At 36.9% G+C, this 27,107-nt stretch overlaps 1 protein-coding gene across 6 annotated transcripts in view; it reads left to right on the plus strand.

Annotated features, from left to right (window-relative positions):
* LOC127845146 (uncharacterized) overlaps positions 1-27,107 on the plus strand; it is a 226,638-nt gene that overhangs the window by 59,432 nt on the left and 140,099 nt on the right. For 3 of the 6 annotated variants that reach the window (XM_052375869.1, XM_052375873.1, XM_052375872.1), the window contains 2 exons: positions 10,919-11,127; positions 11,698-11,755. The exons of 1 other annotated variant lie outside the window; for it this stretch is intronic. In XM_052375869.1, coding sequence (XP_052231829.1) covers positions 10,919-11,127; positions 11,698-11,755 — 267 coding nt within the window. Of the gene's footprint in view, positions 1-10,918; positions 11,128-11,697; positions 11,756-13,118; positions 13,756-27,107 lie in introns of all 6 variants that reach the window. 2 more of the 6 variants (XR_008033077.1, XM_052375871.1) reach the window with 2 other exon arrangements.

Below are 27,107 nucleotides of genomic sequence, written 5' to 3' on the forward strand. Positions count from 1 at the left end.
CCTTGACCTTTAACCAATTAAAATGTGCAGGTTCATGAGATAGACATGCATGCCAAATATTAAGTTGCTATCTTCAATATAGCAAAAGTTATTGCAAAATGTTTAAGTTGGAGCAAACAAACCAACCAACAGACAGACCAACAAACAGGGCAAAAACAATATGTCCCCCACTATAGTTGTGGGGGACATAAAAATTATTAAAGAGATATAAACATGAATCTTGCTATATACTACAAATTCATTTATGTTTTTATTAACACAATTAAGTTTTTTTTTTTTTATGCACTGTTTATAGACATCTGTATTTCTGTAATTTTAAAATTAAAAATATTTGGAAATTTGCCTTGGTTGTACGCTGATGTGTTTGTAACATGTTTCTGCGGTAATTTAGGCGAGGGAGTCATTACAAGAGATGGGCTCTGTTAATCACATGCCAATAAAGTCATTAATTGTTATGACATATCAATATGTTTTTCTTTTTCTGCAAAAGGAACACTTTCAATCTGATATTGATAAAAATGTATTGTTCAATCTGCCCTGTTTTGGTGGATCAAGAAACGAAATTCCTGAAAAACCCAATAAACACACAGGGTATGAAGAATACTGAACAACAATTTGCGCTTTTCCTGACCAATCTGCTTTAACAATGTTAACATTTTTTAGCTCATCTATTTTTTTTTTTTAAAGTTATGAGCTATTGTCATCACCTTGGCGTCGGCGTCAGCGTCCAGTTAAGTTTTGCATTTAGGTCCACTTTTCTCATAAAGTATCAATGCTATTGCATTCAAACTTGGTAAACTTACTTACTATCATGAGGAGACTGGGCAGGCAAAGTTAGATAACTCTGGCTTGCATTTTGACAGAATTATGTGCCCTTTTTATACTTAGAAAATTGAAAATTTTGGTTAAGTTTTGTGTTTAGGTCCACTTTATTCCTACAGTATCAAAGCTATTGCTTTCATACTTGCAACACTTATTAACTATTATATGGGGACTGTGCAGGCAAAGTTATGTAACTCTGACTGGCATTTGGACGGAATTATGGGCCCTTTATACTTAGAAAATTGAAAATTTGGTTAAGTTTTGTGTTTTGGTCCACTTTACCCCTAAAGTATCATAGATATTGCTTTCATACTTGGAACACTCGCAAATTATTGGCTACTTTCTGGCTAGTAGTTGTGGTTACAAGAAAAGGTAGCGGCTTTTCATTTCTGTAAGGTAGACCTCAGGCTTTTTTTCCTGTTTTTGTGAAGCGGCCTTGGCACCCCCCCCCCCCATTTTGTGAAAAAACGAGTCCCAAACTTTAATGAAATTGTGAAAAATTGAGTCGCAAACTTCTTGATATTGTGAAAATTTTGAGTTGCAAATTTCCCAAAATTGTGAAAAACGGCCATTATCACAGAAGGAAAAAAAGCCCTGGACCTGCCAACATTGAAATTAAAGCTAATTTAATCTACCTATTATGTGTCATCTTTCAAACTCATGCATATTTCGTGAAGAACAAGTAATTCATTTAAATAAATGCACAGAGTGGAGACTTGAAAACAGAATATTATCATCTTTTTATAAAATAAAACTTGTTTGCCAATTTTATGTTGACTTTAAATAAGCGGATATGTGTGCTTTTTTTGTGTGTGACTTTGAGATACCAGTTTGGCTGAATTTTATGTTAAATTTTTGTCAGAAAGCACTTAATTCTTTTCGAAAAATCACATTGCATTCAGCACATTATATTATATTTTAAAACCTTTTGTGTACACATTTTTATACAAAAATAATGGTAATATGGAAAATGTTTTTAATGACTATGAATTATTCTGTACACATTTCACACTTGGTTATGAACTGTTGTTGTTAATGTTGTGTTTGTAGTTATTGACCTAGTTGATATTATTGACAGGTTGTTTGTGTGACCGTGCCTGTGGGACCTTGGTTGTATGACTGTGTCTGTTTGACAGTCCTGTTTGAGTGCCTGAGTGACCATGGTTGTGTGACTGTGCCTGTGTGACCGTTGTTGTGTGACTGGTTGTGTGACCATGGTTGTGTAACTGTGTCTGTGTGACCCATGGTTGTGTGACTGTGTCTGTGTGACCATGCCTGAGTGACCATGACCGTGGTTGTGTGACCATGCCTGTGTGGCTGTGGTTGTGTGACCGTGGTTGTGTGACCGTGACTGTGTGACCAGTGGTTGTGGGACCGTGCCTGTGTGACCATGGTTGTGTGACCGTGGTTGTGTGACTGTGACCGTGTTTGTGTGGCTGTGCCTTTGTGACCGTGGTTGTGTGACCCTGGTTGTGTGACTGTGCCTGTTTGACCATGCCTGTGTGACTGTGCCTGTGTGACCATGCCTGTGTGACCGTGGTTGTGTGACCGTGGTTGTTTGACCGTGGTTGTTTGACCATGCCTGTGTGACCGTGCCTGTGTAACCATGGTTGTGTGACCGTGCCTGTGTGACCATGCCTGTGTGACCGTGCCTGTTTGACAGTGACCATGGTTGTGTGACCATGCCTGTGGGGCTGTGCCTGTGTGACCATGCCTAAGTGACCGTGACCGTGAATGTGTGACCGTGGTTGTGTGACAGTGCCTTTGTGACCGTGGTTGTGGGACTGTGCCTGTGTGGCCATGGTTGTTTGACCGTGGTTGTGTGACTGTGCCTGTGCGACTGTGACTGTGCGACCGTGGTTGTGGGACCGTGCCTATGACCGTGCCTGTGTGACCCTGGTTGTGTGACTGAGCCTGTGTGACTGTGGTTGTGTGACCATGCATGAGTGACCGTGCCTGAGTGACCCTGGTTGTGTGACAGTGGTTGTGGGACTGTGCCTGTGTGGCTGTGGTTGTGTGACAGTGCCTGTGTGACTGTGCCTGAGTGACCCTGGTTGTGTGACAGTGGTTGTGGGACTGTGCCTGTGTGACTGTGCCTGTGTGACCATGGTTGTGTGACTGTGCCTGTGTGACCGTGCCTGTGTGACCGTGCCTGTGTGACTGTGGTTGTGTGACTGTGCCTGAGTGACCATGGTTGTGTAACCGTGACTGTGTGACAGTGGTTGTGGGACTGTGCCTGTGCGACTGTGCCTGTGTGACCATGGTTGTGTGACTGTGCCTGTGTGACCGTGCCTGTGTGACCGTGCCTGTGTGACCGTGACCGTGGTTGTGTGACCATGCCTGTGTGGCTGTGCCTGTGTGACTGTGCCTGTGTTACCATGCCTGACTGACCAAGCCTGAGTGACCGTGACCGTGCATGTGTGACCGTGGTTGTGTTACCATGCCTATGTGAGTGTGCCTGTGTGGCTGTGGCTGTGGTTGTGGGACCGTGCCTGTGTGACCATGGTTGTGTGACCGTGGTTGTGTGACCGTGTTTGTGTGGCTGTGCCTGTGTGACAGTGCATTTGTGACCGTGGTTGTGGGACTGTGCCTGTGTTGCCATGGTTGTTTGAATGTGGTTGTGTGACTGCCTATGCGACAGTGACCGTGCCTATGACCGTGCCTGTGTGACCCTGGTTGTGTGACTGCCTGTGTGACTGTGCCTGTGTGACCATGTCTGTGCAACCGTGGTTGTTTGACCATGCCTGTGTGACTGTGCCTGTGTGACCGTGGTTGTTTGACCATGCCTGTGTGACAGTGCTTGTAAGTGAATGTGTGTGCTCTACCAACTGAGCAGTGAAGCTTCTACAGACCGGTGCTCTACCAACTGAGCTAATGAGGCTTCTGTAGAGTGTTGTTCGAAACATTTATTTATCTTTAACATTTTATCATAGGAATATACAATTTAAAATATGTTGAGAACAGTATTTGAACCCATACCTGAAATTGCCTAAGCCTCTCAAGTTTACTGCACTTACCACTGTGCTGTAGAGGCTACTGCAGTTAGCTGCTCAAAACATTTATTTATCCTTACAAAACAATGTAACAGTAAACAATCACATGGCTAATTTCTGAATTTATATCTTATTCAATATTATGGTAATTCCATAATCCCAATTTAATCCCCTTACAACCACCAATAACTGTGGTGCAGTGGATAGAGTAGTGGTTAACAAAGCTGATAGGCATGAGTTCAAATGTAGATTGAATGAACTTTAACTTTTCATAATTTTTAATGAAGTTTTTTACAAATTTTCCGTCTTCATTTTAATAAGGGTGGGACCAGTGTTTGGTAGGTGGATCATTTCTTATTTGATATTCAATGCCTAATTACTCCTCCAGCCTCTGGTAGTTATGTATAGTGATGTCAAAAAAGCACTTCATACACACCTGATTTGTGTATACTGTTTGGGCTGTCCAGTTTGGATGCTGGATTTTACTTTCTACACCCATTATAAACGTGATACATAAATTACTATATTTGAGTGTTAAATACTATGTTTTGTGTTCATGAACCTCTTTTTAAATGATGTGTAAATTGTTTGTGTTTATTTATGCCATAAACTAGTTTATGTTGCTAATATTACCAATTAAAATACCGCCTGGATTCGGGACGGCATGTTTCTATGAAAAATCTTGTTACCAGTTGCAACTCCCAGTGACACGCAGGGTCAATAGCTGTGAGTTGGATGATTGCAACTAGTGCTACCTCTAGTCAATATAAACGGACTCCCAGAGCCTTTGATAATTTGTGCCATGATGGCTCTTGGAGTTCATAATTATATACCCCTTCATAAAGACAACCGCAGTTCTCTGCAGCTGATCATTGCGCATTCCTAATCAGACGTCTTTGGTGAAAAATTAAGGAAAATGATGAATTAACTTCAAAAACAAATTAAATTGACCTGAATGATACCATCGGAGGTTATCCTTTTCAAGCAACTAAACAACATGACAAAGTTTCAATACACTATTCCTGTTGACATTTTTATGCCCCCTTGAGAAGAGTTGATTGAACGCTGAACAGAAACCACTTATATACGTACAACTAAAATCTATGACGCAAATGTACCATTTCTCCCAAAGATGTTACCAATTCTCCCTAAATTTTGAGCCTAGCTAGACCCCTGAATTTTATTCCAAATTTACAATATTTTTAACAAAAAATGAACAATGTACTTATTGCCCAAATTTATTCAAAATGATGCCAGGATTTTAAAATATATGAGTTCTCATGAGGAGAAGTCATTGACCCACAATTTTTTTTAAATATTTTCTCTGTTCTTAATTTCAGTATAACAAGAGCAGTCACCATAGGATGACTTATGCCCCCTATAAACGCTTGATAGATGTTATGAGCATTTTTCGAAACCTAAATGCTGATTACGAAACCTAAACGCGGACCCTAAGTTCAAGGTCAAGGTCACAGGGGTCAAAATTTGTGTGCGTATGGAAAGGCCTTGTCCGTATACACATGCATACCAAATATGAAGGTTATATCTCAAGGGACGTAGAAGTTATGAGCATTTTTCGAAACCTAAACGCAGATTTTGAAACCTAAACGCAGACCCTAAGTTCAAGGTCAGGGTCACAGGGGTAAAAAAATTGTGCGTATGGAAAGGCCTTGTCCATATACACATGCATACCAAATATGAAGGTTATATCTCAAGGGACATAGAAGTAATGAGCATTTTTCGAAACCTAAACACAGATTTCGAAACCTAAACGCGGACCCTATGTTCATGGTCAAGGTCACAGGGGTAATTTTTGTGTGCGTATGGAAAGGCCTTGTCCAAATACACATGCATACCAAATATGAAGGTTATATCTCAAGGGACATAGAAGTTATGAGCATTTTTCGAAACCTAAACGGAAAGCGTGACGGAAAGACAGACAAACGGACAGACAGACGGACAGTCCGATCACTATATGCCCCCTTTTCTTCGAAAGGGGGCATAAAAATGTCAACAGGAATAGTGTGTTGAAACTTTGTCATGTTGTTTAGTTGCTTGAAAAGGATAACCTCCGATGGTGTCATTCAGGTAAATTTAATTTGTTTTTGAAGTTTGTTCATCATTTTTCTTAATTTTTCACCAAAGACGTCTGATTAGGAATGTGCAATGATCAGCTGCAGAGAACTGCGGTTGTCTTTATGAAGGGGTATATAATTATGGACTCCCAGAGCCATCATGGCACAAATTATCTAAGGCTCTTGGAGTCTGTTAATATTAACTAGAGGTAGTACTAGTTGCAATTATCCAACTCACAGCTATTGACCCTGCGTGTCACTGGGAGTTGCAACTGGTAACAAGATTTTTCATAGAAACATGCCGCCCCGAATCCAGGCGGTATTTTAATCGGTAATATTAGCAACATAAACTATTTTATGGCATAAATAAACACAAACAATTTACACATCATTTAAAAAGAGGTTCATGAACACAAAACATAGTATTTAACACTCAAATATAGTAATTTATGTATCATGTTTATAATGGGTGTAGAAAGTAAAATCCAGCATCCAAACTGGACAGCCCAAACAGTATACACCAATCAGGTGTGTATGAAGCGCTTTTTTGACATCACTATACATATCTACCAGAGGCTGGAGGAGTAATTAGGAATTGAATATCAAATAAGAAATGATCGACCTACCAAACACTGGTCCCACCCTTATTAAAATGAAGACGGAAAATTTGTAAAAAACTTCATTAAAAAATTGTGAAAAGTTAAAGTTCATTTAATCTACATTTGAACTCATGCCTATCAGCTTTGTTAACCACTACTCTATCCACTGCACCACAGTTATTGGTGGTTGTAAGGAGATTAAATTGGGATTATGGAATTACCATAATATTGAATAAGATATAAATTCAGAAATTAGCCATCTGATTGTTAACTGTTACATTGTTTTGTAAGGATAAATAAATGTTTTGAGAAGCTAACTGCAGAAGCCTCTACAGCACAGTGGTAAGTGCAGTAAACTTGAGAGGCTTAGGAAATTTCAGGTATGGGTTCAAATACTCTTCTCAACATATTTTTAATTGTATATTCCTATGATAAAATGTTAAAGATAAATAAATGTTTCGAACAACACTCTACAGAAGCCTCATTAGCTCAGTTGGTAGAGCACCAGTCTGTAGAAGCTTCACTGCTCAGTTGGTAGAGCACACACATTCACTTACAAGCACTGTCACACAGGCATGGTCAAACAACCACGGTCACACAGGAACAGTCACACAGGCATGGTCAAACAACCACGGTCACACAGGCACAGTCACACAGGCATGGTCAAACAACCACGGTCACTGTCACACAGGCACGGTCACACAGGCATGGTCAAACAACCACAGTCACACAGGCACGGTCAAACAGGCACAGTCACACAGGGATGGTCAAACAACCATGGTCACACAGGTTGGTCAGTCAGGCATGGTAACACAGGCACGGCCACACAGGCATGGTCACACAAACACGGTCACGGTCACACAGGCACGGTCACACAGGCATGGTCAAACAACCACAGTCACACAGGCATGGTCAAACAGGCACAGTCACACAGGCATGGTCAAACAACCATGGTCACACAGGCATGGTCACACAACTAGGGTCACACAACCAGGGTCACACAGGCACGGTCATAGGCACAGTCCCACAACCACGGTCGCACAGTCACGGTCGCATAGGCATAGTCACACAACCACGGTCAAACAACCATGGCCACACAGGCACAGTCCCACAAACACGGTCACAAAGGCTCTGTCACACAGGCACAGCAACACAAACACGGTCACACAGGCACAGTTACACAACCACGGTCACACAACCATGGTCACACAGGCACGGTCACACAACCACAGCCACACAGGCACACTCACATAGGCATGGTCACACAACCACAGTCACACATGCACGGTCACAGTCACTCAGGCTTGGTCAGTCAGGCATGGTAACACAGGCACAGTCACACAGGCACTATCACAACCATGGTCACACAGGCACAGTCCCACAACCACTGTCACACAGTCACGGTTACACAACCATGGTCACACAACCAGGGTCACAAAGGCACAGTCGCACCACCACAGTCATACAGGCACAGTCCTACAACCACGGTCGCACAGTCACGGTCGCACAGGCACAGTCACACAACCACGGTCAAACAACCATGGCCACACAGGCACATTCCCATAACCACGGTCACAAAGGCACTGTCACACAGGCACAGCCACACAAACACGGTCACACAGGCACAGTCACACAACCACGGTCACACAACCGTGTTCACACAGGCACGGTCCCACAACCACGGTCGCACAGTCACGTTCACATAGGCATGGTCACACAACCACGGTCACACAGGCATGGTCAAACAACCACGGTTGCACAGACATGGTAAAACACTGTCAAACTACCATGTTCACACAGGCACGGTCCCACAACCACGGTCACACTGGCACAGTCACACAACCACGGTCACACAGGCATGGTCACTCAGGCATGGTCACACAACCACGGTCACGCAACCATAGTAACACAGGCACAGTCACACAGGCACGGTCACACAGACACTCAAACAGGACTGTCAAACAGGCACAGTCATACAACCAATCTTCCAAATAAAATGGGTTTCATAAAATGTGTTTGGTTTTTCGTATATAGTGAATTTGTGTTTCTGTTTGCAAATTGGGAGTTCAGTCTACTCGCGAAGTAAAACAATTTAGAAGAGGATCTTTCGAACATGGAAATAGACAAACATGATTTGATTTATATGATAGTGGATCTGTGTATGCATATGCATATTCTGCTTTATTATGTTTTTCACGCTGTTTAGTTAATTGAAATAGCATTGAAATTGAGTGTGATATTGAAAGATATTAACACAAGAAGAACACTCAAGTTTTATTTAGTCCATTAACCATGTTTGTATATAACATTTTATATAAAAAAAATGTATTATTTTGTTTGTTTTCACGAAATGGTTAGTATTATTGTTATATGTTAACATTCTCAAAATTCTTTTTTTTTTTATAGGCCCTATTTATCAAAAAAAATATTTGAATGACATCATTTTATGATTTATAAACAGATTGCAAAAAATATTTTTTTTCAAGATAAACTATACAACAAATTGTTACAATGAAATTAAGTGATTTTAATATTCAGTAGCAAAAAAGTAAGAAGACTCCAACTTAAAAAAGATGTATCTATTAAAAGTATATTTTACCTATGCCGTGAACAATCCCCTTGTTTATAACTGACTGCCGCTAAGTCTATTACTTGCAACCTATCAGAGAATAGGTCAGATACCTTATTTCAATATATGGCAATCCTAGTATTTTTCAAAAACAAACATGACAGCTAACCAATGTCAGATGGAAAAAGTAAAGGAAAGTTAGGTCAAGCTAATTGTTTGTCATGATATCTCTTTAAACCTCACGCCATATGCAAGTAGTGTTGCCATGATCGCAACATCTTGATGAATTATAATTCAATTTTTTGTCTCATAAACATTTACTTTGTTTAACACACAACCTCTACAAAGTTATCATTCCTACTGCCTTTCGGCACCTCATGAACCTGAAAAACTCGTAACTTTATGTTTCCTCAGGCAAATATCTTCTTTTTACAATTAACAATTTCTTCACCACGTTAACAATCCTGCTACACTCACTAATGCCTCAAGAATGAAGTAAAGTTCAGGTGATCTACGTCATTAGGTATTTTGCATATGTCATGAACTATATAAGTAACAGAAACTTTGAAACCTACAAACACTTTTTGGAATTTTGGAAAAAGATTCATGATTGAATGAAGGAACTTTCATTTATCTTGTAGAACATGCGTAGATTTGATCTTCAGCATCTAAAAATATGTGAAATAGATAGAACGACAATATCTTTTGGAGAGATAAATGTACCTACAACTACGTTATAAGCAAAGAACCTGTGCAACAATTCCCGGACTTTTTAGTCTGTTTATTTAACACTGTAGTAACGTATATATAAAAAATGCTCAACCTTCCAACTTTAAGCGCCCAGTGGGATGAGTGATAGAAAGAGAAAGTCACATGCTTGAGTACATTTCAACCCATGCGCATTGCACGCTTTTTTCGCATAAAAAAAGTGGAGCGATACAGGGCCACCATGGCCCTCTTGTTTTGGAAACATGGTTAAAAAACAAAAATATTTATTTTTATTATTTTATTTTTGAAAGACCTACAACTATCCTACCCATGAACCCCCCCCCCCTATATTTTTATTTTGTTTTTGCATTTTTATTTCTTATTTTTGGAAGATAATGTAATAAATGACCACACCCCCACACTATACACCCCTCTCCACTCCACCCATCCATCTTTTTTGATTGAAGTATTGAGATAGTTCCCTTCACCTTTAAAAAGAAAAATAGATGAGCGGTCTGCACCGGCAAGGCGGTGCTCTTGTTTTATTTTTGAAATACTGTCCAACCATCCCACCCAAGAATCCCCCCCCCCCCAACAAAAAAAAAAACTTTTTTTTTTGCTTTTTTTTTTGTCATTTTGGGAAGATAATGTAATAAATGACCACACCACCACACTATACACCCCTCTCCACCCTTTCCTCCTTTGTGTTTGAAATTGAGATAGGTCCCTACACCTTTAAAAAGAAAAATAGATGAGCGGTCTGCACCCGCAAGGCGGTGCTCTTGTTTTATTCAGCTTCAATTCATTAGTGTTTTATTGGAAATGCTGTATAATTCACTCATAGTAGTTAAATCTGGAGTGCAAAACAAACACAGTAGGTGCCTGTGCACAAATTTCTTTTGTGCCTACGGTAATTTTGTCTTAAAAAAATTAATAATTAGTAATGATTCTTTGTTGGAATCTGGAATTTGTGGATATGGTTATCTATAAAATCAACACAAATTAATGACAATCCAATGATACTGAAAAGCAATGTGATGTTTAATAATACAAAAAAATAACCCGAGATAAAACATCTTGTGAATGTAGATTTTTGACATCATAATTCTGCTGTGGAAAATAGGCACACCTTACAAAGTCATGTTTTTATAGGTTCCCCAGGCTCCAGGTTTCCAGAGAGTTTGACCCTGAACACCAGTAACAACAGTGGCAGCCTAACAGGTCGGCTGAGCTCCCTTAGTCATCAGAGTGGGGCCCGGGAGGGTGGGGATGGGGGCAGCACACCACGTGGAGGAGGAGGGTCAGACAGCGAGGGGGAGGAGAGCTCCTCAGACTGGGACAGCTGGGATGATGAGGATGAGGTGAGTGGGAGGGGTTGGAGGACAAGAGTCGGTTTGGGTTAGACAGCGCGGGGCAGGAGAGCTCCTCAGACTTGGACAGCTGGGATGATGAGGATGAGGTGAGTGGGAGGGGTTGGAGGACAAGAGTCGGTGGGGGTCAGACAGCGCGGGGCAGCAGAGCTCCTCAGTGCTGAGTGAAAGAAGGGTAAGATAGTGAAGGTGAGGGGATAGGAGTTAAGTTGGAGGAGGGTCAGACATGATTTTTTTCCTTGTCAGTTTTGTTAATTAGTGGTTTTTCCCCTCTAAGAGGTACCATGTTACTCTGTCAAATCTAGCAATTTGTTTTTACATTGTGTTTTTTTTTTCTTTTTAATTGTTAAATACCTCTATAGGTTTTGAATAAACCATAATATAAAGGATTTGATTTAGCTTGTTAATGGTATATTACCAAGTCACTAGTTACCATTATGTTACCAAGATGTTCCACCAAAATATCCTTTCATCATAGCTTTTATCTGTAGGAAGCTTAATTTGTAGGTTAAATTTCACTAAACGTTTATTTGCATGTAAAGTTTGCTATTCAAATTTCAGAGTCAGTCAGCATTTGGAAGTGTTTTTACCAACTTCCTTAACACACTTCAAAAATCAAGTAAGTAATGGTTATGTCTTTTGTGTGTAGAGTACACATAACACATTGTATGACCAAAGGTTGTCAAGTATTAATTAAGAAATATTATTTGTTTCCTTCAGGCATATTTTGTTTTTACTTTTTGTTGACATTATTAGATTATTTTTGTATTAAACAAATTAATATTTTTGTTATCTGTAAACATGGTTTATGTGTATATCATATTATTAACCAGTTGTATCTCTCATGGTTAATATGTGTGTATCATATCATTAACCAGTTGTATCTCTTACCAGTTTACAGAGTCAACTGCATTGCCTTAACAAGTCTAAACATGGTAAAGTCCTTTAGTTGAAATCGCCGTTTAAACTTGTCTGCCATAAGAAGCAAAGTGAAAATGGCTTTTGCAATCAGCATAAAACCAGAACAGCCTGCGAGTAACTCGCAGTCTGTTCAGGTTTTATGCTGTTTGCTGCTCATCAGTAACTTAGGGTTGGAAATGAAGCCTTGAAAACTTGAATTTAGTAAGAAAGGTCTTAAATTAAATGTAACTTTCTAAGGGACTTCAAATGCATCAAATAACGTACTGTAAACGTATAGAAATTTGTCGGTATGAAATTTCGTGGTTTAATAAAAACAAATAATTTGTTGACACGTATTTTCGTGTATTTCAAATTTTCGGGGAAGATTGACAGTCATAATAATTAAACTTTTCTTAAAACAACCAGAGTAATAACGAATAATACTAGTAATCTGCTAACTTGTGTTGACAGCAAGGCTTATGATTAATGTGCACTGAAGCATGAAAGTGTTTACAATAATTGCCGATAAGAGCGAATAAGCGGCGATCTTGTGGGTCCCAGCTCGCTAATTGACATCAATGTTGTTTTGACAATATTTGCAATTCTCTGCGCAATCTGTACCCTAGTAGTAACAATTGAGTAATAAGGTCCCCAAAATACACGTGTGAAAACCGTCATGTCTCTTTTAACTTTAATTGGCACTAATTGACATATGTGATAAATCTGCAAACGGTTAATTTGATGACGTCACGTAAAAGAGAACAATCGTTGATGTACAGTTTAAATTCAGTGTTGATTTAAAAAGTATTATTACCCAAACGCTTATCAAGAAAACAACATATTGTATTACCTAGCATATCTCAATCAAATATCTCAGATAACCGAAAACGATAGAGAATGTCGGCAAGGACATTCGGAAAGGACCAATTTCGGATTGAAAATGTAAAAATAATCGTTCGTACTTGAATTTGTGGTTCAGCGGAACAACGAAATCCACGAAAATTTGTACCACACGAAATTTAATGGTTTTACAGTATCTTAGTGGTAAAGGGTTACACTCTCAGTTGCAAGATCTGTTTCAGATAGCTCAGATTTTCTACTGGAGATGAAACAGTTACCAGGTAAACAGAGGATGATCATCAATAACTTACTGAAGTGTTAGCATTCATGACCTCCAGTTGACCTCTACATGACCGTTGCCATGGGTAACTATTGTAGCAACACCTGAAGATAAAAATAGGATGATTTTCCTTAATATGTGATATAAAAACAAATGGTATTAGTTTGTGGTCATAAACCGTGTAGCAAACAAATATGTTATTTTTCAGTTGGTTTAGTTTTTGTATTTGCATATATGTGTGTCCTAAGTACAAAATATGTTAAGGCTGGACCATCGTTGTGTCATTATTTTGGATATGTTTCCATTGCATACATATAAAAGAATAATGCTGACATGTGCTTATATTAATCTTCAATATTGTCAAATATGGGATTCTCTTAACATCACCAGAAGATATAATATTCTATAGCACATACATTTTTGTTGACACACATTTGTACACCTGTGTTTTCAAGCTCACCAGAGCACAAAATTCTCATGGTATGGTTTTGTGGTCGTCTTTTGTCATCAGTCCTGCATTTGAAGTCCTCAACATTTACCCAGTGAAGGCTTAAGAGGCCACAGTTAATGCCAAATTGTTGTGTAGGGTTAAAAACTAGGTCGAGTGTGTAGGTCAATATAAAGAGAAAGCTTGTTAACAGTATAAAAGTCACAGTTATTGCTGAATAATTATGAAACTTGCTCACAACATCTGTTTGAACAATATTTCGACGGAGTTAGAAAATGGTTTTGTTCCATTCAAAAACATGGACGGCAAGGGCTTGGTCAGTTTTCTCTTTTGTATGCCCGCTTTCGAAGAAAAAGGGGCATATAGTGATCAGACTGTCCGTCTGTCCAACTGTTTGTCCATCTGTCTGTCTTTCCGTCACACATTGCGTTAAGGTTTCAAAAAATGCTCATAACTTCTATATCCCTTGAGATATAACCTTCATATTTGGTATGAATGTGTATATGGAAAAGGCCTTTCCATGCCCACAAAAATTTTGACCCCTGTTACCTTGACCTTGAACTTAGGGTCCGCGTTTAGGTTTCGAAATCTGCGTTTAGGTTTCGTAAAATGCTCATACATTGTAACCTCTATGTCCCTTGAGATAAAACCTTCATATTTGGTATGCATGTGTATATGAACAAGGCTTTTCCTTACGCACACAAATTTTTACCCCTGTGACCTTGACCTTGAACTTAGGTTCTGCGTTTAGGTTTCGAAATCTGCGTTTAGGTTTAGAAAAATGCTCATAACTCCTTTGTCCCTTGAGATATAACCTTCATATTTGGTATGCATGTATATATGAACAAGGCCTTTCCGTACGCACAAAAATGTTAACCCCTGTGACCTTGACCTTGAAGTTATGGTTTCGCGTTTAGTTTTCGAAATCTGCGTTTAGGTTTTGAAAAATGTTCATAACTTCTATGTCCCTTGAGATATAACCTTCATATTTGTTATGCATGTGTATATGGACAAGGCCTTTCCATACGCACACAAAGTTTGACCCCTGTGACCTTGACCTTGAACTTAGGGTCCGCGTTTAGGTTTGGAAATCTGCATTTAGGTTTCGAAAAAAGCCCATAACTTCTATCAAGCGTTTATAGGGGGCACAAGTCATCCTATGGTGACAGCTCTTGTTTGGCTATTGTAAAACCTTGTGAAAACTCTAGTAATATTTTATCCAAGTTTCCATGAATTGTTATTAGAATACTTGTTATCATCATACCCCAGCTGCATTGGAAAATGGTTGTGGTCAGTTGAAAAACATGGCAGCCAAGATCTTGGGCAGTTTTCCTTATAAGGCTATAATAAAACCTCGTCAATTCTCTAGAAGTCACACTTTTTTGCCAAATCATCATGAAACTTGGCCAGAACATGTGTTCCAATGATATCTGAGCCAAGTTTAAAAATGGTCCTCGTCTATTGAAAGACATGGCCAGGAGGAAGGGCAGTTTTCCTTATATGGCAATAGTAAAACCTTATGAGCAATCTCATATTTATTTTAATAATATCTTGGTTGAGTTTGAAAAATGCTTCTAGTCCGTTGAAAAACATGTCTGCCAGGGGGCTGGGTTTTCCTTATATGGATATAGTAAAACCTTGTTAACTCTCTAGTTGATATTTTGGCTAAGTTTGAAAATAGTATCAGAAACAGCTAAAAGTTGCTGAGAGCAGTTCAGTTCCCTGAAGGCTCAGTTGAGCGACTGTGGACCTCCGGCCTTGTTTTAACAATTCATCATGAGACATGCTTGGAAAATTTGTTTTAATGATATTTCAGCCGAATTAAGTTTCTTTATTTCTCGTTACAAAACTGGTTGGATGATTGTCCCAAATTACACTAAAACAGTATTGAATTGTTTGAATTGTGTTAGCGTGTTTCTAAAAATATTAATGGGCGGTAAGGTGCACTTCAATCATCTAATAGGATTCAAATGAATTATGTTGTGTCTATGCAAATACAGGAGGAGTAGAAATGCCTCAGCAGATGCTTAGCAAATTGCTGGTAGAATTTGGTTGACAGGTCTTTCTAAATGAACAAGAAATTATTTGAAATCAATAGAGACAACAATAATGCTTATTGTCTTCAAGATCTTAGCAAAACTGTGTAGTGGTATGTCCTTTCGTCTTCAAATATAGAAAACTACCTGGGTTGATTTGATATTTAATTCTTTGTTGTTTTTTTTGCCCCCGGTAGGGTGACATATAGCAGTTTAACTGTCCGTCAGTCCGTCCGTCTGTCAATCAGTCTGTCTGTCCGTCCGTCCGAAAACTTAAACATTGCCCATAACTTTTGCAATATTGAAGATAGCAACTTGATATTTGGCATGCATGTGTATCTCATTCAGCTGCACATTTTGAGTGGTGAAAGGTCAAGGTCACCCTTCAAGGTCAAAGGTCAACTATATGGCTTCAAAGAGGAGCAGTAGGGGGCATTGTGTTTTTGACAAACACATATCTTGTTTCCATCTGTGCCAATAAATATGTTTCACAAAACTTTTTCTCTTTACCTTTGAGCCCACATGTAGTCATGGACGAGTCTGCTTGCAGTAAGCAAGATATAACTGTTCAGTGTATGTCAATATTTCTTCTTCTTTTTTAAATTTGATCTAATTTATCATCAGTATTGCCAGTTGTCTCAGTTTATTTATTCTTATGAATCACCTCCTTACATTTTCTGGTTTTAGATGATATTTAATATTTTTTCATTGTTGCATGCTTTTGTCTGTGAATTTGTTTTTTACACTTCAATAATATATGCATTATGATATTTCACTACAGCAGGAATTGATTTAACTATAGTATATGTGTGTTCTTTTATTTTCATAGGCAATTTCAGTGTTTTTATTGGATCGGGGGCATATTGCTTTTGGTGTCTGTCTGTCTGTCTGTCTGTCTGTCTGTCTGTCTGTCTGTCTGTCTGTCTGTCTGTCTGTCTGTCTGTCTGTCTGTCTGTCTGTCTGTCTGTCTGTCTGTCTGTCTGTCTGTCTGTCTGTCTGTCTGTCTGTCTGTCATTCTGTCCCAAAACTTTAACATTGGTTAATGTTGCGTGGTGAAAGGTCAAGGTCATCCTTCAAGGTCAAAGGTCAAACAAAAAATTCAAAGCCACACATTAGGGGGCATTGTGTTTCTGACAAACACATCTCTTGTTTTGTTTTTGTTTTTAAATATGGTTCTTAAATGATAAGAAAAAACACAGAAACAAACACATTGGTTGAAATATTATCTTAGGATTGAGTTCAGACTTCATGAATATTGTTTAATTTTATACCTGTTTTTTTATATTGGTAGCATCAAGCTTCAAATTTAATCAATCAAATTTGCCAATCAACATTTACATGAATTGATTCAATCATTTTTTTGTTTCAACTATATTGGTAGCTTTCAATCTGTTATCATGTAAATTTGATTTGACCAATAACATAAGTTGGATTTCTGTTTGAAAGTATTTGTTCTTAATTTGGTATTGAACTTGAGCAGCATTTTAAGAAACACATTGTTTAATTTGTTTTCAATGATTTGCTGTGAAGCAACAGGGAGATTATATACGTTCATTTGGTCTGTTTGTCTGAAAGTTATATTTTTAGGTCCTCTCCATATATAATAAACATTTTGACGGATTGTTATGCAATTTGGCATAAATGTTAAGGTTATAATGTTGATTTTGAGAATGCATGAGTTGGTTATGTTAAAGTCACACATAAAGGTCAAATTTTAGAGCTTCCATTTCATGTTTGTGCTTCTACTCCTATACCATTTTAAGGATTTTCAAGGGACATGGTTCAAATGTAAAGGTTGCTAACAACTAAACACATACATGCCATAATTTTTTAGACCAACTCCGGGACATTGAGTTAAATTGTCCGGGACTTTTGCCGATTTTCCGGGACATGTATAAAATGTAGCGATATTTATATACATATGCATTTTTGGTACGTTTTTTTTTTGTTTCGCATCGTTAATTGCAAAAGTTCGAAAGCCTATCCGAAATACACTTGATCTATTAACGTCAAATTCAACATTACTACTTCCGTTACTAAATACAAGCCACGTGTTTTCAGTGTAAGCGTTCTAAACATAGATGGTGACGTCACTGCGTTATTGTTATGAAGACCGGTGTGTAACGCGTAGTTGTTGATACGCCTTTATTCATTTATAACATTTATATAATAAAAAATACAACAATACAGTACCGTTAGATCGTCAACTCAAATCAATTCACAATACATACAACCAATCACAATAAAACAAATACAACAAAACAGTACCGGTAGATCGTCAACTTAAAATCCGGACAGTCACACATTAGTTACACACTTGTTTCGCTGCTACACACATTTCACTCGTGATCTTAGTGTTTAATTTTTTACTCACCGATGTTGGACTTCAGATGTGTGAACAACTATCCTTTGCCCTTACGCAGCGGGAAATAATGACGTTGTAGATTAAAGTCAATTAACAACCACATTAAACAATGCCGCCTTTCGGTATCGGGTCCGTTCGCCCTAGTTACACGTTCGCCCTGGGTCCGTTCGCCCTGGGTTCGTTCGCCCTATATTATCATGTGCATATCGGGGTATGAACAGTTGATTGTTCACACATATAAGCAAGTTTGAACCTTAAGTTTTCATTAATTAATATAGTAAGCAATTAGTGAAAATAACTGGCCTTTGTTACAAACACGCTTACAAGTTAAAGAGCGCCGTTTTGATTTTTCACACATGTAAGCAAGTTTGTACCTTAGATTTCATCATTAATTAATATAATAAGCAATTAGGGAATATTACTGGCCTTTGTTACAAATACGCTTACAAGTTAAAGAGCGCCGTCTTTTATATTTCGGTAACACTTTTTTGTTTGATATGTTCGGAATAACCTAACTGTGAATTATCACAGTATATAAAATGGAGCTCAAATGTCTGGTTCTATTATTTCAAAATGGATAATGTGTTGTGCATTTCGTGCAATTTGGAGGTACGACCAAGACAACATGCGATTACACGCGACGTTTGTGAACGGTGGCAGCATCGGCTATGTTGAACTGGTTAGTTTAATTTAATTTGTCAATTGCATATAATAAAAACATATCGTACGTACTTTTTCTATATATTTTAATGTTCCTTAAGGATTTCATTATTTCCATCTAATGTAACTGGTAACGGGATCTTCATTTACGAACGATAAACTATTTAGTTCTTAATAATTTGTTCTGTCCATTACGGTCTTAGTGAATGTTGTCTCTATCGTATTTCATTTTCAATTAGCATTAAATGCTACCATTCTTCGACTTATGCGAATTAGCGTTAAGCGCTAATATCCTTTGATCCATTATAGATGTAATTAATTAAAGAAGCTTACGTTTGCGTTCTTGATTTGGTAAACAATTTAGATTGGAATTTGCTACTCGCTCTCTTAGCTTACTAAACTGTTTTATTATAGTACATCAATGTATTTTTCCATATGTTAGAATTTGTAGCTCACCTAGCACAAAAAGTATACCGATGTGGTTTTGTGAAAAATGGGCTTAATGCGTGATACGGACTGCGCAATTCCTTCAGTATTTCTAACAATATACAATAGTTATTCTAAACAATATGCAATAGTTATTTTAAACAATATGCACTAGTCATTTTAAACAATATGCAATAGTTACTTCAAAAAATATGCAATAATAATTATAAAATTTTGTTAATTGAAATTAAGTAAAACTTTATTAATTATGATTAATTAAAATTATTAAATAAGTTAAAATGGAAATTTAAATATTACAAATATGTACACAATATAAAGTGCATCATTTATTATTCTATATATAAGCTGTATATATTAAATTTATAAATTATTTGTACATTTATATGTGTAATATAGTCATTAAGATTATGAGATTTTGAGTGTAACTTCTTGCGTTGTTTATGTTTCTTTCATTCAGCAATATATAACCACCGTCTGTCGGATTATCTAAATTCTTGTATTCTTGTCGATCCCTGCATAGGCAAATAAATTAAAAATTCATATGAACATCATTATATCTAAAAAAAACATCATCAATATTCAATTTACTAAACTGATCAACTTCCAATAATTCTCGCGTGTATTGCGCGGTGTGAAGTAGCAACCGGCCTTTATTGATCGGTGTCGATTAATTAAGAGATTATAGAGATAACGATCTGTGTTAATTGATTGATTGAGTGTCGTAATTACCTAATATAGTTAACATTGAGAACAATTACTAAATCATATAGAAATTAGTTATGTAGAATATGATTATTAAGTTGAAACTATTATCCTAAAGTGTATACTTAATATTGATGCATGCATAAATCATGTTTATAAAACAGAACTGTTATTATCATTTTTTTTAGAAATTATCTTTAATATGATTATTAGCGTATGATTAAGAAAATAAATATAAATTATGTAAATGAAACAGAGCGGTATATTTTAAATTGTGTAGAAATTGGTCTCAAAGAAAATGTTCAATTATAATAAATGCATCAAGTAATAAGATTATTATTAATTAATTATAACAGAACTATATTTTAAGCAATTAAAGCCGTATTGTCAGTGAAATTTGCCGATGTCATTGTAAGTTTATGAAATTTGTATATATCGTCCGCAGAAAGCAGGCCCCATATGTATATACAAAGAGAACTGATGTATTTATGGAACGTGAATGATATATAAATCATTTACGTTTTTAAATAACAAAACAATAAGAGAAAATTACTGGCATTCGACGGCTTTGTTACAAACACGCTTACACGTTAAAGAGCGCCTTCTTGTTTTTTCACACATATAGGCAAGTTTGTAGCTTAAATTGTCATTTATATATTAAAATGTTATAAAAGATAACAAATTTCGTTATATTTATTGCTTCCCTGCTTTGATAATAAAATTTAGGGCGAACGGACCCAGGGCGAACAGGTTTTAGGGCGAACAGGATTTAGGGCGAACAGAAATTAGGGCGAACGGACCCGGATTCCCGCCTTTCGGTTTGAACGCGAACGTGAGACAATCGATATGATAGCAGGACCCTTGTTAATTGATCGATTTTGACACGTAGCGTAGTCTGCCTATTCGGGTAGGCATTGTCATGGAGATGCTGCAAATATGCACAGATTCGAGGTGCAGTTAAGCCTAAGATAAGGTACATGTTTATATGGATTTAGTAAATTCCGGGACATTTGACAGATTTCCGGGACAGCGGGACAAGTTCTTTATTTCCGGGACTGTCCCGGACAATCCGGGACGTATGGCATGTTTGATATATGATCAGGCTTATTTCAAGTATGCACACATTAGCATTTTTGATTTATTATTTAATTTATAACATGGAATGAGTAATATATTGACCGCCATATACATAGTATTGATGTCTAATTGAACGAATGACAAACACAAAATTCGAAATACGTTTTGGATATGTTTGATGGTTACAGGGCTCAACATTAACAGTTGTCCTATTGCCCCTGGCAAGTAAAAGTTAGGTCCGGGCAAGTTATTTTATAATCTAGTTGTCAGCATGAGGTATGGGCCTTTTATGCCAGGTTAAGGTAACACTTAAAGGGTGGTGTTTGTGTCGAAGAAATTTGTCAGTCATGCAACCTTTAGGTTAAGGTCGCAATTGAATGACAAAAGGATCACAACTTTAGATATAGCTGTCTTTTGGACTGCCCTGTCAGTGTTTATTAATGGAATGTAGTGATTATCCTATGATAACTGAATATGAAATCTTGCCACATATTTTTGTTGTATTTTTCGGCAGTTACCTTAGTTTTAAATGGACAATTACAACATTTTGTTAAGATATGGAAAAGCAGAATTTAGTACTGTTGTGTGTTTGAATAATGGCTTAATTACATTGATGTCTATCTGATATAGTGCTGCCTGATATATTTTTTATCAGTTTAACAGGCATAATATCAGTCGATATTTTTAGGTATGTCATATTATTTGGAATGAACTATAAAGTCATCATTTTTAGCCGGATTTTTTTCGAAAAAATCTCGGCTTATAGATTGATGTTGTCGGGCGGGCGGGGGGGCGGGGGGGCGGGCGGGCGGGCGGGGTGGCGGCGTGCTCGAAAATGTTAAAGTTCTTATTTCATGGTATAACTTTGGTATGCTTGGAGTCTTCAAACTTGACATGAAGGTTGGCCAGGATTAACAGATGACCACTGGTCATTTCAAGGTCATTCATTTGAAGGTGAAGGTCACTGTGACCTTCAATATAAAAATGTTAAAGTTGTTATAACTTTGGTATGCTTGGACCTAGAGTCTTGAAACTTGACATGAAGGTTGGCCAGAACTAGTAAGTAACCACTGGACATTTCAAGGTCATTCATTTGAAGGTCAAGGTCACTGTGACCTTGAATGTAAAAATGTTAAAGTTGTTATAACTTTGGTATGCTTGGACCTAGAGTCTTGAAACTTGACATGAAGGTTGGCCAGAACTAGTAAGTAACCACTGGACATTTCAAGGTCATTCATTTGAAGGTCAAGGTCACTGTGACCTTGAATGTAAAAATGTTAAAGTTCTTATTTCATGTTATAACTTTGGTATGCTTGTACCTAGAGTCTTCAAACTTGAAATAAAGATTGGCCAGTACTAGAAGATGACCACTGGTCATTTCAATGTCATTCATTTGAAGGTCAAGGTCACTGTGACCTTAAATGTTAAAATGTTAAAATTGTTATAACTTTGGTATGCTTGGACATAGAGTCTTCAAACTTGACATGAAGGTTTGCAAGCACACTTAGATGACCACTGACCTTAAATGTTATTGTTGTTCATGTATATGCATGCATTCAAAACATAACACAAGGTTTGCTCATGCCTTGAAAAGTACTTACATTTCATTTTGACCTTTGAACAATATTTCAGTAATTTAAGTATTGCATTGACAAAAACACGAAAGGTACTTTCCTGTCATTTAAATCAAAAATCCGGCTTCAATGCGGTCATCTCCGACCGCGGAACTCTTGTTAGTGAAGTAAAATTGGATTCAACAAAACAAACAATTTGATACCAATATGTAATCTATTTTATAAACAAAAAGCCACAAAAACGCAAATAACTTATTTTACAAGTGTTAAGCGAAAGTGCTCAAGATGTCATTATTAAAACGTCAAATGTGAAAAATCATATTTATTCCAGCTAAAAGGGCAGCTTCCTATCGTTTTCTTTATTATTTCTTTTAAAATGTGGACATAGAGTTATGATAAACAGAAAAAGGTTAATGCCTGTTTAGTTAATGGTTCATCAACTGCAAGCCTTGCCGTTATATTATTCTTAGCCTTGCTGATATATTTAAAAAATATCAGGCAGTAACCTGGCCTGTATATATATCTTGCATACATTTTATTTAACACCATATGTTAAGGTTAATGTTTTAGTTTAAATATTTCCATGTATTGAATATTCTTTTTATGATTAACAAGCAAACTGTGTCATTAAAAAATATCACCTTATTTATGACCTATTTAGTGTCCGATCATACTTTTTATGTGTATAATTAACATAATTTTGGCATCATTATACATGTAATTATCATGTTAAGTTTTCTGTAAAAAATCTCCATGTTTATTCTGTTGTCTTTTAGATCTATTATTTATTTTCTGTATATGCTTTGATTCCGTCCTCTTTTTTAAGGTGACGTGTCTGTTTTAATGTAGCATTCATTTATGCAATTTACTGGTATAACTTATTCATTATAACTTATTCATTAAACTGAAACCAAAAATGTTGTATGCATGTATGTGTTGTTTTTGTTACTGGCATGTACAAAGGAAACGACCATCAATAAAAGTCAAATATCCTGTGTCCTGCTGAGTGGTTACCATGATGCCATTTTATTCCATTTAGAAAATGAATAGTTGTAAACAACACGAGGGCCATGATAGCTCTTAAACCCCTGAGTTTCACGCAAACCAGGGACCTATACTGTTTGTACTTTTCTGTATACTGCGGTAACTAATTGTCAAATCTTGATCTGGTGACAAAGTTTTCGACACACGTAACCTACATTCGAAATAGGCTTAGATATTGCCGCGAAGATTCAATTATACATTGGGCTTCTTTGGTGATATAATATTTTACCCGGTGACCTAGTTTTCGGACACAAAACCCTTATTTAAAATTGACGTCGGTATTGTCAAAAATAACTTTTGGATCATTTTTAATCAAGATTGAGTCATTAATATGGCTTTATACGTGATATGATGTTTTTGTAATATTTAATCTGGTGACCTAGTTTTTTTTACAAACACGACCTAGAATCCAACATAATGATGATAATGATGATAATGATGATGATTATTATTATGTTGGTACATAATTATAACTATCGGGGTTTCATTTTTTAAGACTCGTATGCTTCAATTGGTCTACGTATACAGGAGCAATAGTGTTTGTGTTGCACTATCCCCGAGTTGTGAATAGATCTAATGGTATATATCACGAAGACCTAAGAAATTACTAATATGAAAAGAAAATGAAAAACTTTTAAACTAAATGTTAAAGTTGACCACCGGCACACTGCCCTCCGGCCTCGTTACCTTTAACACGTCCATATGCCTCTGGGCAAAGATAGCAACATTCGTGACCATGTGACTTGACGACACGTGTGCAACTACTGTTTCACATTATTATCGAACAAACGATACTTGTCAGGCGATTTCCAATTTGACGATACATGATAAAGGTTCGTTTTAAAATTGAGGGTAAAAAAGCAACAGTGGGTGATTGTACAGCTTCTGTCATAATAGCAACGACATATGATAAAATAATAAGATTAATTGTATGCAATAACTCAATAAAATAAAACTACCATTTGTTTCTCAGACTTTGGTATGCTATATACGGATAGGTGTTCATTAATTTCTGTCCCAAAACTTCGTGTTCTGTTATATCTTGCAAGAAATATTGTGTTATTAACCTTATGCGTTTATCGATAGAGCATTCTGTATTGCTCTGACGATTTACTGACCGAGCACTGACCCTGAAATTCCTGCGAGATGGAATTTAACGCGTAATAGTAACTGTGTTTATTTCATAAGCTGTTCAAAGACGATATGAGTAGGGATTCATCTAAACACAAATATCAGAGGATGAAAACTTGACCGGAATATTATAGAACAAGTCAGTTGTAAGACATTGGAAAATAAGACAAATGAAACTTGCTTCATGTATTATACAATTGCAAACTATTTAGCGATGCACAGTTTTATTTACATAACATCTCAGCCAGATTTAACTTGCATCATTTTATCTGCTTAATTTCATGAATTCTTCAGGAGCGCTTATTTTCATGTATTATTCCGGTCTGATATTGACCTGATATCCTCGGAACAAATCGAATTATTTACCTGCAAGGTAGTTGTATGTACGTTTAGTTACAAAGCCGATGCATTTTCATGCATAATTGAATTGTACTCGTATTTGAATGACTCAATTAAGTTTATGAACAATGTTTCGTTCTCTCATCAATTAAATTATCATGTGTTAAAAAACGCCACTCGGGAAAACTTTTATATTAGTACATGTATTAAGTAACCCATATTTATGTTACATCTTATCATACTATTATAATACAATATTTCGGATGCTTTCGATGTTTCTTACTTGTGCAAGATTAGGAAAAAAACTGATCTGAAAAATGCACATTTATTTTGCACATAAGGTTCAGTTTTCCGGACGGCAATCGTGTGTGCGGGTAGCTTTCCGATCTGTATAAATAACCAACATGGCGGCGTTTGAGTAGATCTACATGTATGCATAGTGTGAATCGTTATTTTTATTTTTTGTTAACAGAAAAGTGTTGCTAACACAAATCGGTAATATTTAGCTTAAAGGGACTATGTCACGGATTTGGGCATTTTTCGAAGCGTGTCAGTAAATGCCTTAAACTGTTAGATTTAAATCACGGACCTTTAAAACTCAAATGTAATGTAATGACTTTAAACACGATCGTTAATCACGGGCGCCACGTCTTTTTTGAGATGCATTAATAAATGAGCCAATGCTATTCCGATGTGGCGCTCAGGTTCGGATGTTTTGTAATTTCTCGGATAATTCTACAGGCTGAGTAGGTTTTTAGATGTCTTTTTTCAGCATTTTCATTATTTTAAAAGTCGGCAATGTAGTGCTTTTCAGCGAAGATTAATTCATCCACAAAATACACATCAACATTCATTCACAACCCATTTGGAAACGTGAGAACCTTTATAAGATGTGGCGTGGTAGAGTTTTTAAAAGCAAATCGATGTATTTTGCATGTATGACGAGAACATTCCCAGTCAATTAAATCGCTAATTACATAAAACGATTGCTTTGAACATGTACACGTTAATTTATGCACAAAAACATCGGCTTCTTGCCGATCTTATTGATAATTTTGCATTTTTCAAAAAGAGATGGAGCCAATGCCAAGGAGGTGTCGCTAAGAATAGGAGATGGCGCCAATGAAAATTTATAGCTATATTTTATGAATCAACATGATGCGCGTTAAATTTTAGCGATCGCTCATGAAAACAACATAAAAATCAGCAAATATGCAATTTACAAATTAAACAGTGCACAAATCATAGTGTGTTTTTTTTCAATATTTCATATTTACTGAATTAATCAACAGTGCAAATTAAAGTAAATGGTCCATAATTTAGTGTTTTAACCGAGTTTTTTTTTCTCGGCGCTGCTCCTCGAAGGCTTGAATGATGGGACTTTTCCGCGAGTGCTTACTCTGTTGCGAGTACTGACTAATTACCTAATATTGGTTCGCAAATGCAGTCGGACGTAAACGTTTTTAATTACCATGCAGCGTTCTCATACGTCATTATTCTACAATGACGAACAAGGAAAAATATACAATTCTCAGCGAAAATGACAAATAAAAATCGAATTTACGACGCACAACGTGTAATAAGTAGGGATATATTATTCATAACTAATTAATTAGTTCGTATTTCCCTTATTAAATTACTGTATCTCAACGATTGGACGAGATTGTTTCGTTTTCCGCACTGATTAAATACACAAATAAATAAATTAATATTGTTCTGGACAACAATAATTATCATGTTGTAATTCACGTTTCTACACGTTTACGAATATACAACTAACAAGTGTGTTCATGAAACAAGAAAAGAAGTTTAAACATGAATTTCACTGGGTTCGTTTAACGGAGCATAAAAAAATACAATTATGGAGAAGAAATGGTTAATAGCTTTGCCCGAATTTTTCATTATACTGTTTGGATTTTCTGTAGTGCTTCTTGTCGATTTCTTCCATTACCGACAGCGAAAAAAGCTCTCGAGTATCAACAGTCGCCGTTCTGACGCCGGTGAAGATGACGACGTAAACTTCGACTTCAGTGAATCGTCGACAGAGATAAATAATACACCCAAAGCAAGGAAAAATCGCATTCGCGGTTTTGGTTTGGCAAATGGTATGCATTTGATCAAACAGGCA

This window comes from Dreissena polymorpha, chromosome 9, assembly GCF_020536995.1.
Source record: "Dreissena polymorpha isolate Duluth1 chromosome 9, UMN_Dpol_1.0, whole genome shotgun sequence".
NCBI classification, from domain to species: domain Eukaryota; kingdom Metazoa; phylum Mollusca; class Bivalvia; order Myida; family Dreissenidae; genus Dreissena; species Dreissena polymorpha.